Raw genomic sequence first — 12707 nt, 5'->3', positions numbered from 1 at the left:
AAAGTCAGACATAGACGTCATATCAAAAATGCCCCTCTGAGAAAAAGAATTAGACAAACGTGGAACTATGTGTGGTGAAGAAATGTGTTAACAAGACCTGCAGTTGCACCAGCAAAAAAAAAAGCCTCATACACGCTATTACCAGCATTAGGTATGCCAGTCAGTATAGACAATATAACTTTCCAACATATTATACAACCTGTTTGGTTTCAGCAAGATCACCTACAGGAGTCTGACTGCATCAGTACACCTCAGTAAACACATACTCAACCCCTGCTAGTTTCTTTGCAGCCATCTCTCTCATCCATTTTAGCCCTAGAATCTTTGCCACTCTTGCACACCTCCAGGAAGTTGGCCCATGTGGAACTGCATGAAAATGCCCACCAGCCATGGAAACCATCTCCTGACCACAGAAAAATATTGCAGCCTGTTGCCTGTTACGTCCTTTAACTCAGTCATGTTTGCATCCGTACTACTACTACTTAACATTTCTAGAGCGCTACTAGGGTTACGCAGCGCTGTACAATTTAACAAAGAGAGACAGTCCCTGCTCAAAGAGCTTACAATCTAATAGTACATGCCCCTTGGAAGAGGAGCTCCTTGCTTATCAACTTGTACAGCACATCCAAGCCACTGGTGGATAGTCTTGTGCGTGTATTTCCCCTTGCCTCCGCCCTCCTCCTCCCCGACTCAGTTTCAGGGTGAAGCAGCAGCTGGAAATTATCATTACAGCAAATACCCAATATGTTACTGTAGCAAGATGATATACCAAGAGATATTGTTTTGCTACAGTAACGTTTTAGGTTTTTGTTTCAATGATAACGTCTAGCTTCTGTATTACCTGTGACCTCAAGTGACAGTATTCAGCCACTATAGCATCAGTGTAACCATTTCTAACTGCAGTCATTTTAAAAAACAGTTCTAATAGTGTGCTATTCTAAGGCTGTTCTTATATTTCAGCTGGAGGACTGAGCACTTGTCCTGAGTACTATTTCTTATTTTTGAGCATGAAAGCAGTAAAGGCTAGTAACTCCTCTGAACTGCACCTAGAGTTGAATAACATTTATATTCCTTGTGTTACGGGCAGGAAAAATGTGGTTTGCACCCTCCATTTACTGAAGGAAAAGAGGAGTCTGAAGAAGTAGTAAGGACATCTTATCTAGAGATCGGTTTATGCCATAAAGGTCAAAAAATGAGAGAGATCCGGTTTCTTACCTAGTCCCTGAAGGAGAGGGGAAGGAGATTTAGAGCTTTCCAACGAGTAGCTGTCTCATTGGAGAACAGTGATGAGGTGTCCACCAGATGTCAAAGTGAAGAGGATGAGAAAGTGTAGTTAGTGAAGGAGTCTGTATTGGATCTCAGGTATGAGTGGGAGATTCACTTACGAATCATCCAAGAATCACAGAAGGAACATTGGGACTCTGGGACAAAATAAATTCCAGGAATCAGACATAAAGCCTTTAGGAAGAATTTTCCATATATTCAACTGGCTGAAACTAAACCTGAGCATTACTGCTTGCTTTGCATTACTGTATTCATCTCATACTGCATCAGTAAATACTTATTGGAATATGCCTTCAGCTGTGAATCATACAAGGAGATTTTGGAGGTAGGAGAGGCTTGTCCTGAACGTGAGTAACCTTTCCATTCTGAAAATCCTACATTAAAATTTGACCAGTACCTATATCAATGCGTTTCTGTTAAAAAATGAGTGAAGTTTTATTTATGTATACCTTTGTATATCAGTAAATAAAAATGTCAAATTAAAAAAAAATGATGGCCTTCATTCCTTGCCTTCTATGATTCTATGACCACGCTAACCTTCAAAAGAGTTGGACAAGACTTCAGAGGAAAAAGACATTCTTTAGAAATTATCATTGATAAGAATTTAGATTTTCTATTTAAAGCTGGACTACAGAACCTTTTTTTCTTAGTAAAAATTATTGCTGGAAAAAATGTCTCCTTTGGCAGCTCTAATCTTTTAGTAGACTAACAAAAAGATTTTCTATACTGGAATGATGATAATCATCAATTTTGGGGAGCTCATTCCTTTCCAGACGTCTCAAATTTATAATGTTAGTCCAGTAAAAAAGAATACAATCCGAAGTGTTTTTTTCTTCCCTTGAACAACAAACATTCTACTTTGCAGGAAAAAAAATTGAAATTGCATATCTTTATTTTCCTTCCTGTAATTCATGTTCGCTTTTTCTTTTTTAAGGTCTAAAGGTGGAGATAACGCATTGTGGACAAATGAAGAGAAAATACAGAGTATGCAATGTCACAAGACGACCAGCAAGTCACCAAACGTAAAATGTTTTTTTTTCTTACTATGCTAGCCCAGTTTTGTTCAGAAAATACATTTCTTAATTTTGCAGATTGGCATTTACATTTAACATGAATGTGGACATGGAGGCTACCAGTAAACTGAATGATATTCTTCAATAAGTAATTTCCTTGTCATCAGCAGCAGATGAATTCATTAACTGATGAGTTGTATCCGCCTACCAGCAGGTGGAGATAGAGAACACTGAAAAACCATAGTGCCCTCTTGGATGGCTAGCTCCATCTGCCTTCAGTATTTCTCTATCTCCCATAAACTATGGGGTCCTTTTACAAAAGCACGCTAGCATTTTTACTGTGCGCTAAAAATAACTGTGTGTTAAATGCTAGAGACGCCAATACATTCCTATGGGCATCGCTAGCATTTAGCATGCGCTAATCATGCGCAATAAAAACGCTACTGTGCCTTTCTACAAGATCGCCTATGTGCATAATTCATGGCTGTACCCAATGTATGCATCCATACATGCCTACAATTGGATTGCATATCATCCGTGTGAAAAGTAACTGATCCTTTAGTTACTCAGTCAACCAACTGACCAAATGTAATTGTTAATTAGATTCAGTTGTTTGTTCTGTCTGTCTGTCCTAATTAGATTGTAAGCTCTGTCGAGCAGGGACTGTCTCTTCATGTTCAAGTGTACAGCGCTGCGTACATCTAGTAGCGCTTTAGAAAGTAGTAGTAGTAGGTGTGGAAGTAGCTTGATCAGCTCCTGGAAAAATTCTGCCTGGGATGGCTCCTGTGCTTTGCCATTTGAAGCTGGGGTGTGTTGTGGCTGGTGGTGCCCACTTTGAAGGCATATAGGTTCGCCTTTTCCCTGCCTTACCCATCCCTCTGCCTACCGGAGTACCTCTGTTGCTGCCTGCCTCCAACTTTCCTCATAGCGTTAAAAAAAAAAAAAAATATGGAGTATGCATTGATTCTGCGTAATTATTCTGAGGCTATTTCCAGCTTGCAGCTTGACCCAGAGCTCGTTTGACTCGGTCTTTTGAGGTGAGAGTGGTGCCCAGCTCCTCCGGGGAGGTCCCGCGGACGCCTGTTCCGAATCGGGTAAGTTTTGGCGCGAAGCCGCCATTTTACTTATATAATTCCGTATGGTCGGACGATGGCTGCTGAGGCAGTTAAACACTGCTCCCGTTGTGGTAAACGCAGATCAGCAGCGGGGCTCTGTAAGACGTGCTCTTTAGACGCTAGAGCTAGTACGAGCATGGCGAGCGATGATTCTTCCTGCTCAATGGAACTGGCAGTGGGCGCCATTTTGGAAGCGCCGCATGTCTCAACCCTCGCTGTTGCGGAGGAGTCTGAGTGCAGTGGGACACCTCGGTTCGAGGCTACCAGAGGAGCTCCTATTCACGTTACTCCTAATTCGGAGACGGGAGGGTCAGGGTGAGTTTTTCTCCCCCGAGTTTGTGCTTTTAATGCATAAAGCCTTCATGCTGAAAAGAGCTCTACCGCAGGTGTCTGACACTGCGCTGCTACCTAGTTTCCCCCCAGGTGTTGATGGCCTGGGGCTGGCTACTTCCCCTGAGCGTTGGAAGGACGCTAAACATAGATGGGTACATTCCCCATCGGAGAGCGGCGCACTTCCCCCCCCCCCCCCCCCCCCCCCCCCCCCCCCCCCGTGGTCGGGCTGTGGGGATTCTGAGGGTTCTGGCAGGGCCTCATGCTCTGATGAGTCAGAGGAAGGTGCCGGTTTGCCACCGGATCTGGATGATCCCAGTGCGGTGAGGATTTTCCACTGCGACAAGCTGCCAGCACTCATTTCTGACGCCTTGCAGGCCCTCTCGATTGATGATCCTGCCAAGGGCGAGGCCTCCTCTGGTAATCCGAGGATGGCGAGTACTAAGAAGCCTGCTCGAGCCTTTCCTGTGCATGACTCCACCCAAGAGCTTATTACAGCTCAATGGTCTGAACCCGAGGGGCCTTTGAAAGTGGCCAGGGCTATGGGTCAGCTTTACCCTCTAAGTGAGGAGCACTTGGCCCCTTTGGGGATGCCTAAAGTGGACGCTTTGGTCACGATGGTGACTAAGAGGACCACCCTCCCTGTAGAGGGAGGGGTTGACCTGAAAGACATGCAGGACCGGCGGCTTGAATCTGCATTGAAACGGTCCTTTGAAATGTCGGGCTTCACCTTAAGGGCGTCTTATTTGCAGTTCCTATGCTGCCCGGGCCTGCCTATCCTGGTTACAACAGGATAGGCACCGCGGATGGAGTCGGCCCTGTCATTTTTGGCTGTTGCCCTTTATGATCTGGTCAGAGCTTCGGCTAAACAGATGTCTGGCGGTTGCTGCCCATCGCCTTCTATGGCTACGGCATTGGGCGGCTGACATGGCCTCTAAGCACAGGCTGGTGAAGCTACCCTTTCGGGGCCACCAGTTGTTTGGAGAGGAGCTGGAAAAAATTGTTAAAGACCTGGGGGACCCTAAGCCCCAGCGGTTACCCGAGGATAGGCCGAGGCCTTCTTCCAAGGGTTCTGTGTGGCCCTCCTCTTCCAGACCTCGCTTCCGTGAAGCTCGCAGGTATCGCCGGTGCGCTCTGCTGGGTTTTCTCAACGGGCCCGTTTTCAGCAGAGGAACTCCTTTCGCTCGGACAAGCATTCTGCAGCGGCCAGTTCAAGGCCTGGAGTTCAGGGGCGGCCCCCTCAATTATGGGGCGCCGGTCCATTCCTCGATTCCTGGAGTAGGAGGACGCCTTTTCTTCTTTTTCGAGGAATGGACCAAGATTACCTCAGATCAGTGGGTCTTGGACCTGATCAGAGAAGGTTACCAATTGGAATTCAGCGCCCCGGTGAGAGACGTGTTTGTGGAGTCCCGATGCGGTACTGCCGTCAAACGGGCGGCGGTAGAGGAGACCTTACAAGTCTTGTTGCACCTCGGAGCAGTGATCCCTGTGCCTCCCGCCGAACGCGGCTGCGGCCGCTACTCCATTTACTTTGTGGTGCCTCAAAAAGGCGGGTCTTTCTGACCGATCCTCGACTTTAGGTCGGTCAACGAGGCACTAAGAGTGCGGCATTTTCGCATGGAAACCCTGCACTCTGTCATTGCGGCGGTACAGCCAGGAGAGTTTCTCACGTCTCTGGACCTGAAAGAAGCTTACTTGCACATTCCTACAACCCCCCCCCCCCCCCCCCCCCACCCCCAATGCAATTTGACACACCCTATCATCGAGAGATAATTTATACTCTGGTAACAGTGTCCCATTGATTGTCTTATCTTCCACCTGGCCTCATAGATTCCTATTATATCTCTTCATTTTATGCTATATGTTCTAACTCTCCTATGTTATGTTTAGGCTTCTAGCTTTTGCATAGAGACTTCAAATTATGGTTTTTTTAATGTGTAAATTTGTTTATTGAACACTGTTAAAAGCAATACAGTCTAGAATTGACAATTGTTACAAGTGTCAAATTTGCAGTAAAACTACTGTGACACTTTATCAACGTACAACAAGCACTAAAAGGACTGAAACTAAACTAATTCTGAGAAATAAGCATGTAACTAGACACATTATGTTCTTATTTCTCTCAACTGTACATCACTTCAGTTGAATATCACAATAGTATCCCGTCCAATCCTCAACCTCTGCCCACCCATCTCCTCCCTCTCCACCCACAGTTAATGTTTCAGTCAACTTCATTGAGGAATGTATACTGTAAATGGCAGAAACAAATCAAGGTCAGGTATACACATAAAGTAGCACATATGAGTTTAAATTGTTGGTCAGACTAGATGGACCATACAGGTCTTTTTTTGCCGTCATCTACTATGTTACTATCCAGCTTATAATCGAAACTTTTCGCCGGCGATCTTCCCACACAAATCGGGAGATTGCCGGCGATTTCACAAAAGCGGCTAAAAGCGTATAATCAAAAGCTGGCTTTTTAACAGTATCGCCGTTTTCCCGTCGCCTCGCTGGCGGAAGTTCAAGGGGGCTTGTCGCTGGCGAAGCGAAGGCAGGGCATGGGCGGGCACGGGCGTGGCTACCAGATGGCCGACTTTCGGCAATAATGGGAAAAAAAGCGGCGTTAAACAGTATTTGGTCGGGTTTACTTGGTCCTTTTATTTTCACGACTAAGTCTCAAAAAGGTGCCCCAACTGACCAGATGACCACCGGACGGAATGGAGGATGACCTCCCCTTACTCCCCCAGTGGTCACCAACCCCCTCCCATCCTACAAAAGTTAAAATGAAAACCTTTTTTGCCAGCCTGTATGCCAGCCTCAAATCCCGTACCCACCTCCATGACAGCAGAATGTGTTGTATCGTCTGACAGCCTTTCCGTGGTTGCGATGTGGCTCTCGGGTGAGTGTGACACCTTTTCTGTTAGGTGCTCTGCAGAGTCACATCAGCAATGCATTGTGGTGGGTGTAGGGTACTGGGCTCTACTCCCATGGTGCTTTTCCCCCCTGCTAACTGGGACAGAGTGTGCCCTGTTTTGTTTCCGGTAGTCCATGAGGATGAGGTAGTGGCCATTTTTGTAAGCCAGTTTTAGATCCCTTTCATGTGTTACCCACGTTAGAAAACGTTATTACCTTGACTGTTGCTGAAAGAGGGCATTGTACAGCATTCTGCCAGCTCTGACCTACTGCTAATCTCAGTATCAGGGAGACTCTTTGCCAGTGGGGCACAACCTCTGATCTGCAGTTAACTGTGAGTAAAGGTGCTTATTCAAATAAAGCACTTTTTCAAAGACATTAGTCTTCAGGTGTCAACTGGTATGCCAAGGTTATACAGCAGCAACAAGTCCTAGAGGCCTGAGTGTGTGCAGGTCCCTGGAGCACTTTTAGTGGGTGCACATTTGTGGATAGGGGGTTTGGGGGGGGGGGGGCTCAGCACCCACAGTAAGGGAGCTATGCATGTGGAAACTGTTTCTGAAGTCCACCACACTGACCCCTAGGGTGCCCAGTTGGTGTCCTGGCATGTAAGTGCACTACAAATGCTGGCTCCTCCCACGACCAAATGCCTTGGATGTCACCGGGTTGGAGATGGCCGACATTTTTTTCCATTATCGCTGAAAAAACCGGCCATCTCAATCCCAGCGATATCCAAGGCATTTGGCTGGTCTAAATTGTATTATCGAAAAAAAAAAAGGTGGCCGGCCATCTTTTTGATAATACGGTTCCGGCCAGCTGTTGCGCCACCGCCAAAATAGATCGCCGGCGACCTATTTGGCAGGCGACGTTCGATTATGCCCCTCTATGTTACTACTATTGGCCATATCCCCTAAAACTGACAAACTAATAGACCAATGGTCTCCAAATTCTCTTTCCTGGTGGGGAAGAATGGAGGCAATAAAAATGATTATTATGCCTATTGTGAACTTTCTTAGTATGCTTCCCAAACTGGCTTCCCTCTCTTTTTACAAAAAAAAAAAATAGAATCTAAACTTTCAAGATACTTATGGCTTAACAAACCTGCTAATATTGCTTTAACTACCCTGGAAGGGGGAATTTGCTTTCCATATTTTTATTCATAACATTTGGCAGCTTTTCTTCAGTATGGCTCTATTTGGCTATCGCGATCGGATGATACATTTTTGTCCTTCGTGGCTCCAAATACAGTCAGATTTGGTATACACTGTACCTCTTACTAGACTTCTATACACTCCTAAACAATTTAGTACAGGTAAATCTGATATAATCCAGACAACGCTACATGCAATCAGTGCTCTTGATGCAATTTTCCCTGAAAGCAGGTGGATAGCTTTCTTAGCTCCGCTGTGGAATAATGCTTATATTCTAATTGATCAAACACCCATTTTTTGGTATGCCTGGTCAATCAGAGGTATCAGCGCTTTGCACACATTACCCATAAAACTCCATAATATCCTTTTCACAACTTATGCTTAAATATCAATTACCAAGTACAGAATTATATGCATGGCATCAATTAAAACAATGCAAAACCTCAACATTTCATACATTCCCTCTTCTACCAACATCTTCTGCGTTGCTTAAAATTAGCTTACTTGGTTATTCCCATGGTCACACCACCTCATTATTCTATAAACTCATAAGGGCTAGGAAATTCCCCCTTAGAAAATTTATTGCTCCCTTATGATACTTTCTGGACTGGTAATACACACGCATGGTGTAAATTTTTTAACCAGGTTAATTGTCTTTTAGTTTCCATTAGTCTAATGCAGTCATTATACTTTGTCTTTCATAAAGCTGTCTGGAATCTCAGTAGGATGCATAGTGCTAACCTTTGCCAGTCTAACCTTTGATGGCATTGCAAAACGCAATTAGGTGATTTAATGCGTATGCTATATAAGTGTCCGAATATCTATCCTTTTTGGACCTCAGTTTGGTCCATAATTTTGAAGTGGAATTTGCTTTTTTAAAAAAAAACATTTTTAATATAAAATTCAAATAAAAATGATGCTAACTCTCAGTTGGGAATGAGGTGTTTTATGTCGATGATTTATGTTGCAAGGTCATTTGACAAAATGTTGAAGTAAAATGTCCTGCATTTTCTGAGGATTTTTCCTCTTCCTTTTTTTTTTAGTTTATTGAATGTAGTCTTGCAAACAGTTATAGCTGAACACAATACTAGTGAAGTACATTTTTGGATTTGGGAATCTTTAAATACTATATTTTGGTGATCAGATGTTAATGGTTCACAGATATGTATGTAAAGCAGCTGAATTTTCTAAAAAATGTCAATTATTGATAAAGTTTGGTTCCCTGTGACACATTTCTCACAATCCCATTGATATTTCAGGTGCCCAATTGAGTAACAATAGTATTTTTCCTCTGCTTAATTTTTTCCACTTGCCCCACACAGATGTTTGGGTCTTCAGACCTATTAAGATATCTATTTAATGATTACATATGGTCATTTACCTAAATAGGGAATAGGACTTGATATACCGTTTTTGCAACTACATTCAAAGCGGTTTACATATTATATACAGGTACTTGTTTGTACCTGGGACAATGGGGAGGGTTAAATGACTTGCCCAGAGTCACAAGGAGCTGCAGTGGGAATCAAACCTAGTTCCCCAGGATCAGAAGCCTGCTGCACTAACCACTAGGCTACTCCTTCACTCCATTCTTGTAATGACATTTATTGTACTATTGCAATGGTTTTTTCCCCACTCCATGGACTATTGTTGGAATATGTACATTATATGGCATTGTTTTTCTTGTTCTTTATTCTAAAATCTCAATAAAAATGTTTTGAAATTGAGGAGTCCATTGAAAATATGTGATTTTCATATGGATTTAGAAAACAGCAAGAAAGTCACCAAAATATCGAGTATCTTCTCATAAAAAAACACTGCTGAGCACAGGTAACATTTCAGCTTATTAGGACTGTTGGAATTAGGATAGATTGAAGTGCCTTGTTTTCACTAGGTATTAATAACAAATATCCAAGTAAAAAGTGTTTTTTTTAATTCTGAAATTGATTCAGTTATGACACTTTTATTGTTGAAATTAAATGCCTTTTGGTCACTTTGATGTCTAGTGCATAATTTAATTTAAGAAATATAAAACCATTAAAGGAATAAACATGGCTCATTGAAAGTTTATCGATTCTAATAGATTTGAAAGTGGACTGACTTCATGTTTATTTTACTTTCCTTAGATTCCCTCTTCAGCAAGAGAGTGGGCAGACAGTAGAATGCACTGTAGCTCAATATTTTAAGGACAGACACAAGCTAGTTCTTCGCTACCCTCATCTTCCATGTTTACAAGTTGGACAGGAGCAGAAGCATACATACCTTCCACTTGAGGCAAGTTCATTTATTTCATTGCGGGTCAATATTCAAGCCTTACAGTGAGCTTTTTTTAAAGACAACACTTGCAGCATTTTACAAAATATGTATATTAGTACCACTATACAGCTAGGGTGGTGGTGCTGATTATATATGGAAAGCACTTTGTGCTGACAGCTATACATATCGTGGCAATATTGTGCACTGTATTTATAGCTAAATAGTTTAATTAGTACAGCTTTTTTTGGCCTAAATTAAATCACTTAGCTATATCGAGTGGCTCAATATTACTAATATATATGTACAGAAAAGTGGAATACCTTTGCTCCTCTACAGCACTATCTCAATAGTGTCATAGCATTTAGAGATAATTTTTGGTTTGCTGAAAATTCACAGATAGCAGCCACCACTAAGCATATACCCTAAATGAGGAGGGCATTCAGGAGACACTTCCGGAAGTTTTTACCTTGGGATCACAGCAACATGTACCTTTAACTTTTTACCACTGTTATTTACAAGACACCACAACTGACATGGATTACAATACAGTGGTGGCTGCTTAGAACAGAGAGCTCTTGCTTGGTCTTTTGGTCTCCCAACTTCAGGTTTTTATTACAGCTCTTCCAAAATGCCTTGTCAGCATCTCTCACCGTGAATTTCTTTACGACTTTGCTTTTCATCTGCATATTTCTCTACATTGAGCAGCTAGAGCTGGACTTGCCACCGGTGGGACGTGTCTGAAATGAGGGCAGCCTAGTGCCATTTAGGACCACATGTTTTGATCTTGTTCAGCGGTACAGCAGTTTTGGGGTAAGCTTTTAACAGGCTTTCACAGATTGTGGTCTATTACGGTTCATCGTCAACCTCCACTGTTGTTTGATATTTACGTGTTTGACAGCCTGTCCCACAGGGCTGCAAGACATATTTGCAACTAGTAGTTTTGATGGCCTTAAAAACGACTTTATTTTCTTGGATGTTCCTAGCAGCACCACCTGGGCAACAATGGCACTCCTACATGCTCTATCAACTGTGCCTAGATCAGCTTTAGGTCCATGATTTCTGATGCCAAGGGGTGTGGCCTAGTGGTTAGGGTGGTGGACTTTGGTCCTGGGGAACTGAGTTCAATTCCCGGCACAGGCAGCTCCTTGTGACTCTGGGCAAAGTCACTTAACCCTCCATTGCCTGCCGCATTGAGCCTGCCATGAGTGGGAAAGCGCAGGGTACAAATGTAACTAAAATAAAAATAAATCATCTGGGAGCCTCTTTGACACACTGTTATGTCTAAAGCCAGAAGCCGGTTGCTGAACATTTGACCAATTTTGTTTTTTCACCATGCAGTCCTTCTTTCTTTAATTGACATTTTGTTGCAGGATCTCCTTTGGGAGGGAGGAGAGGGAATGAGTGGGCAAAGAGGAGGGTTGTTATCTATATATGCTGTTCCTATGTTTATGTGGTTTAAATTATTTAGCCAGATGTATACGATGTTGCTACGTTGGCTCTGCATGAGCCTATGTTGTTCCTTTTAGTTCAGCAATAATAAAAACAATTTAAATATTTATCACCTAAATGTATATAACTCCCTTTGAAAATTGATCCATTTGTTTTTACCCTCTGCATTGTTCATATGTGACACGTCCTTCTTTATTGTGCAGTCTTGCACTTTTACATATTTACTTAAGAAAGCATACAATAACAACTCATCATAAATTCAAATTAACAAAACGCAACTATACAACATGTATTCTGTATATCTCTACTGTTTTTGCTAATTATCTTGATTTCCAGTTTAATGATCCTAATTATTCAAGCTTTTTTGTCATGAATGAAGTTTAACCTATTATCTTTAGCTCTTATCATAGGACGAACTTTCCTCTTGTAACCTAACCTAATTTGTCCCTTTACTCCAACTATGTATTTCTCCTATCCGGAACTGGTAATCGCCACTTACGGAATTATGTAAACCACATTGAGCCTGCAAATAGGTGGGAAAATGTGGGATACAAATGTTATAAATAAATAAATAATATAAGTTTTTATAACAAACTATTTCTGTTTTAATTTGTCTTCATGAACCTCCAGATACAGGAAAACAGTCAAAAAGCACAGAGTGATGAGTGATAGGAGAGAAGGAAGTTATAAATCAGAAGAGAGAAGCTATATTTTAAATATTTGAGCAACTCATGAGAGGGGAGGCTGGGAGGGAGGGTGGGTTCCTTATTACAGGAAGGAAGGAAGGAGGGCGGGTTTAGGGAGGGAGGGTGGGGGTGGAGGGTAGTTGTAGTCTTTAGAGGCATCGGTTTGTTAAAACCTCATTGCTAGTTCCTTTCAGTGTTATGTACTGTTATGTGGACTGTCTTGTATGTATTTAGCAACGTTGTCAATAAAAATGATTGAACATAAATCTGAAGAGCCAAGGTGAAAAAAAAACCTAGGGGGAAAGAAAGTGGACAGTAGACAGCGGAAGGTGCGCTAGATGTAGTCTACTTGGATTTCAGCAAAGCCTTTGATATTGTTCCTCACAGAAGACTCATGAATAAGCTGAGAGGGTTGAACTTAGTACCCAAAGTGGTGAACTGGATTAGAAACTGGTTGACAGATGTGTGACAGGGTGGTGATAAATGGAATCCACTCTGAGGAAAGGAAAGTGA

The 12707-nt window shown here is 42.6% G+C and overlaps 1 protein-coding gene across 1 annotated transcript in view; it reads left to right on the top strand.

Moving 5' to 3' along the window:
• The window catches only part of AGO2 (argonaute RISC catalytic component 2), a 350472-nt gene that overhangs the window by 195140 nt on the left and 142625 nt on the right, over positions 1 to 12707 (top strand). Inside the window, exons 7-8 of the mRNA XM_030219580.1 lie at positions 2219 to 2306; positions 9930 to 10077. Coding sequence (XP_030075440.1) covers positions 2219 to 2306; positions 9930 to 10077 — 236 coding nt within the window. The remainder of the gene's footprint in view (positions 1 to 2218; positions 2307 to 9929; positions 10078 to 12707) is intronic.

This window comes from Microcaecilia unicolor, chromosome 1 (genome assembly GCF_901765095.1).
Source record: "Microcaecilia unicolor chromosome 1, aMicUni1.1, whole genome shotgun sequence".
In the NCBI taxonomy this organism is placed as follows: domain Eukaryota; kingdom Metazoa; phylum Chordata; class Amphibia; order Gymnophiona; family Siphonopidae; genus Microcaecilia; species Microcaecilia unicolor.
This window is presented reverse-complemented; position numbering and strand designations above follow the sequence as displayed.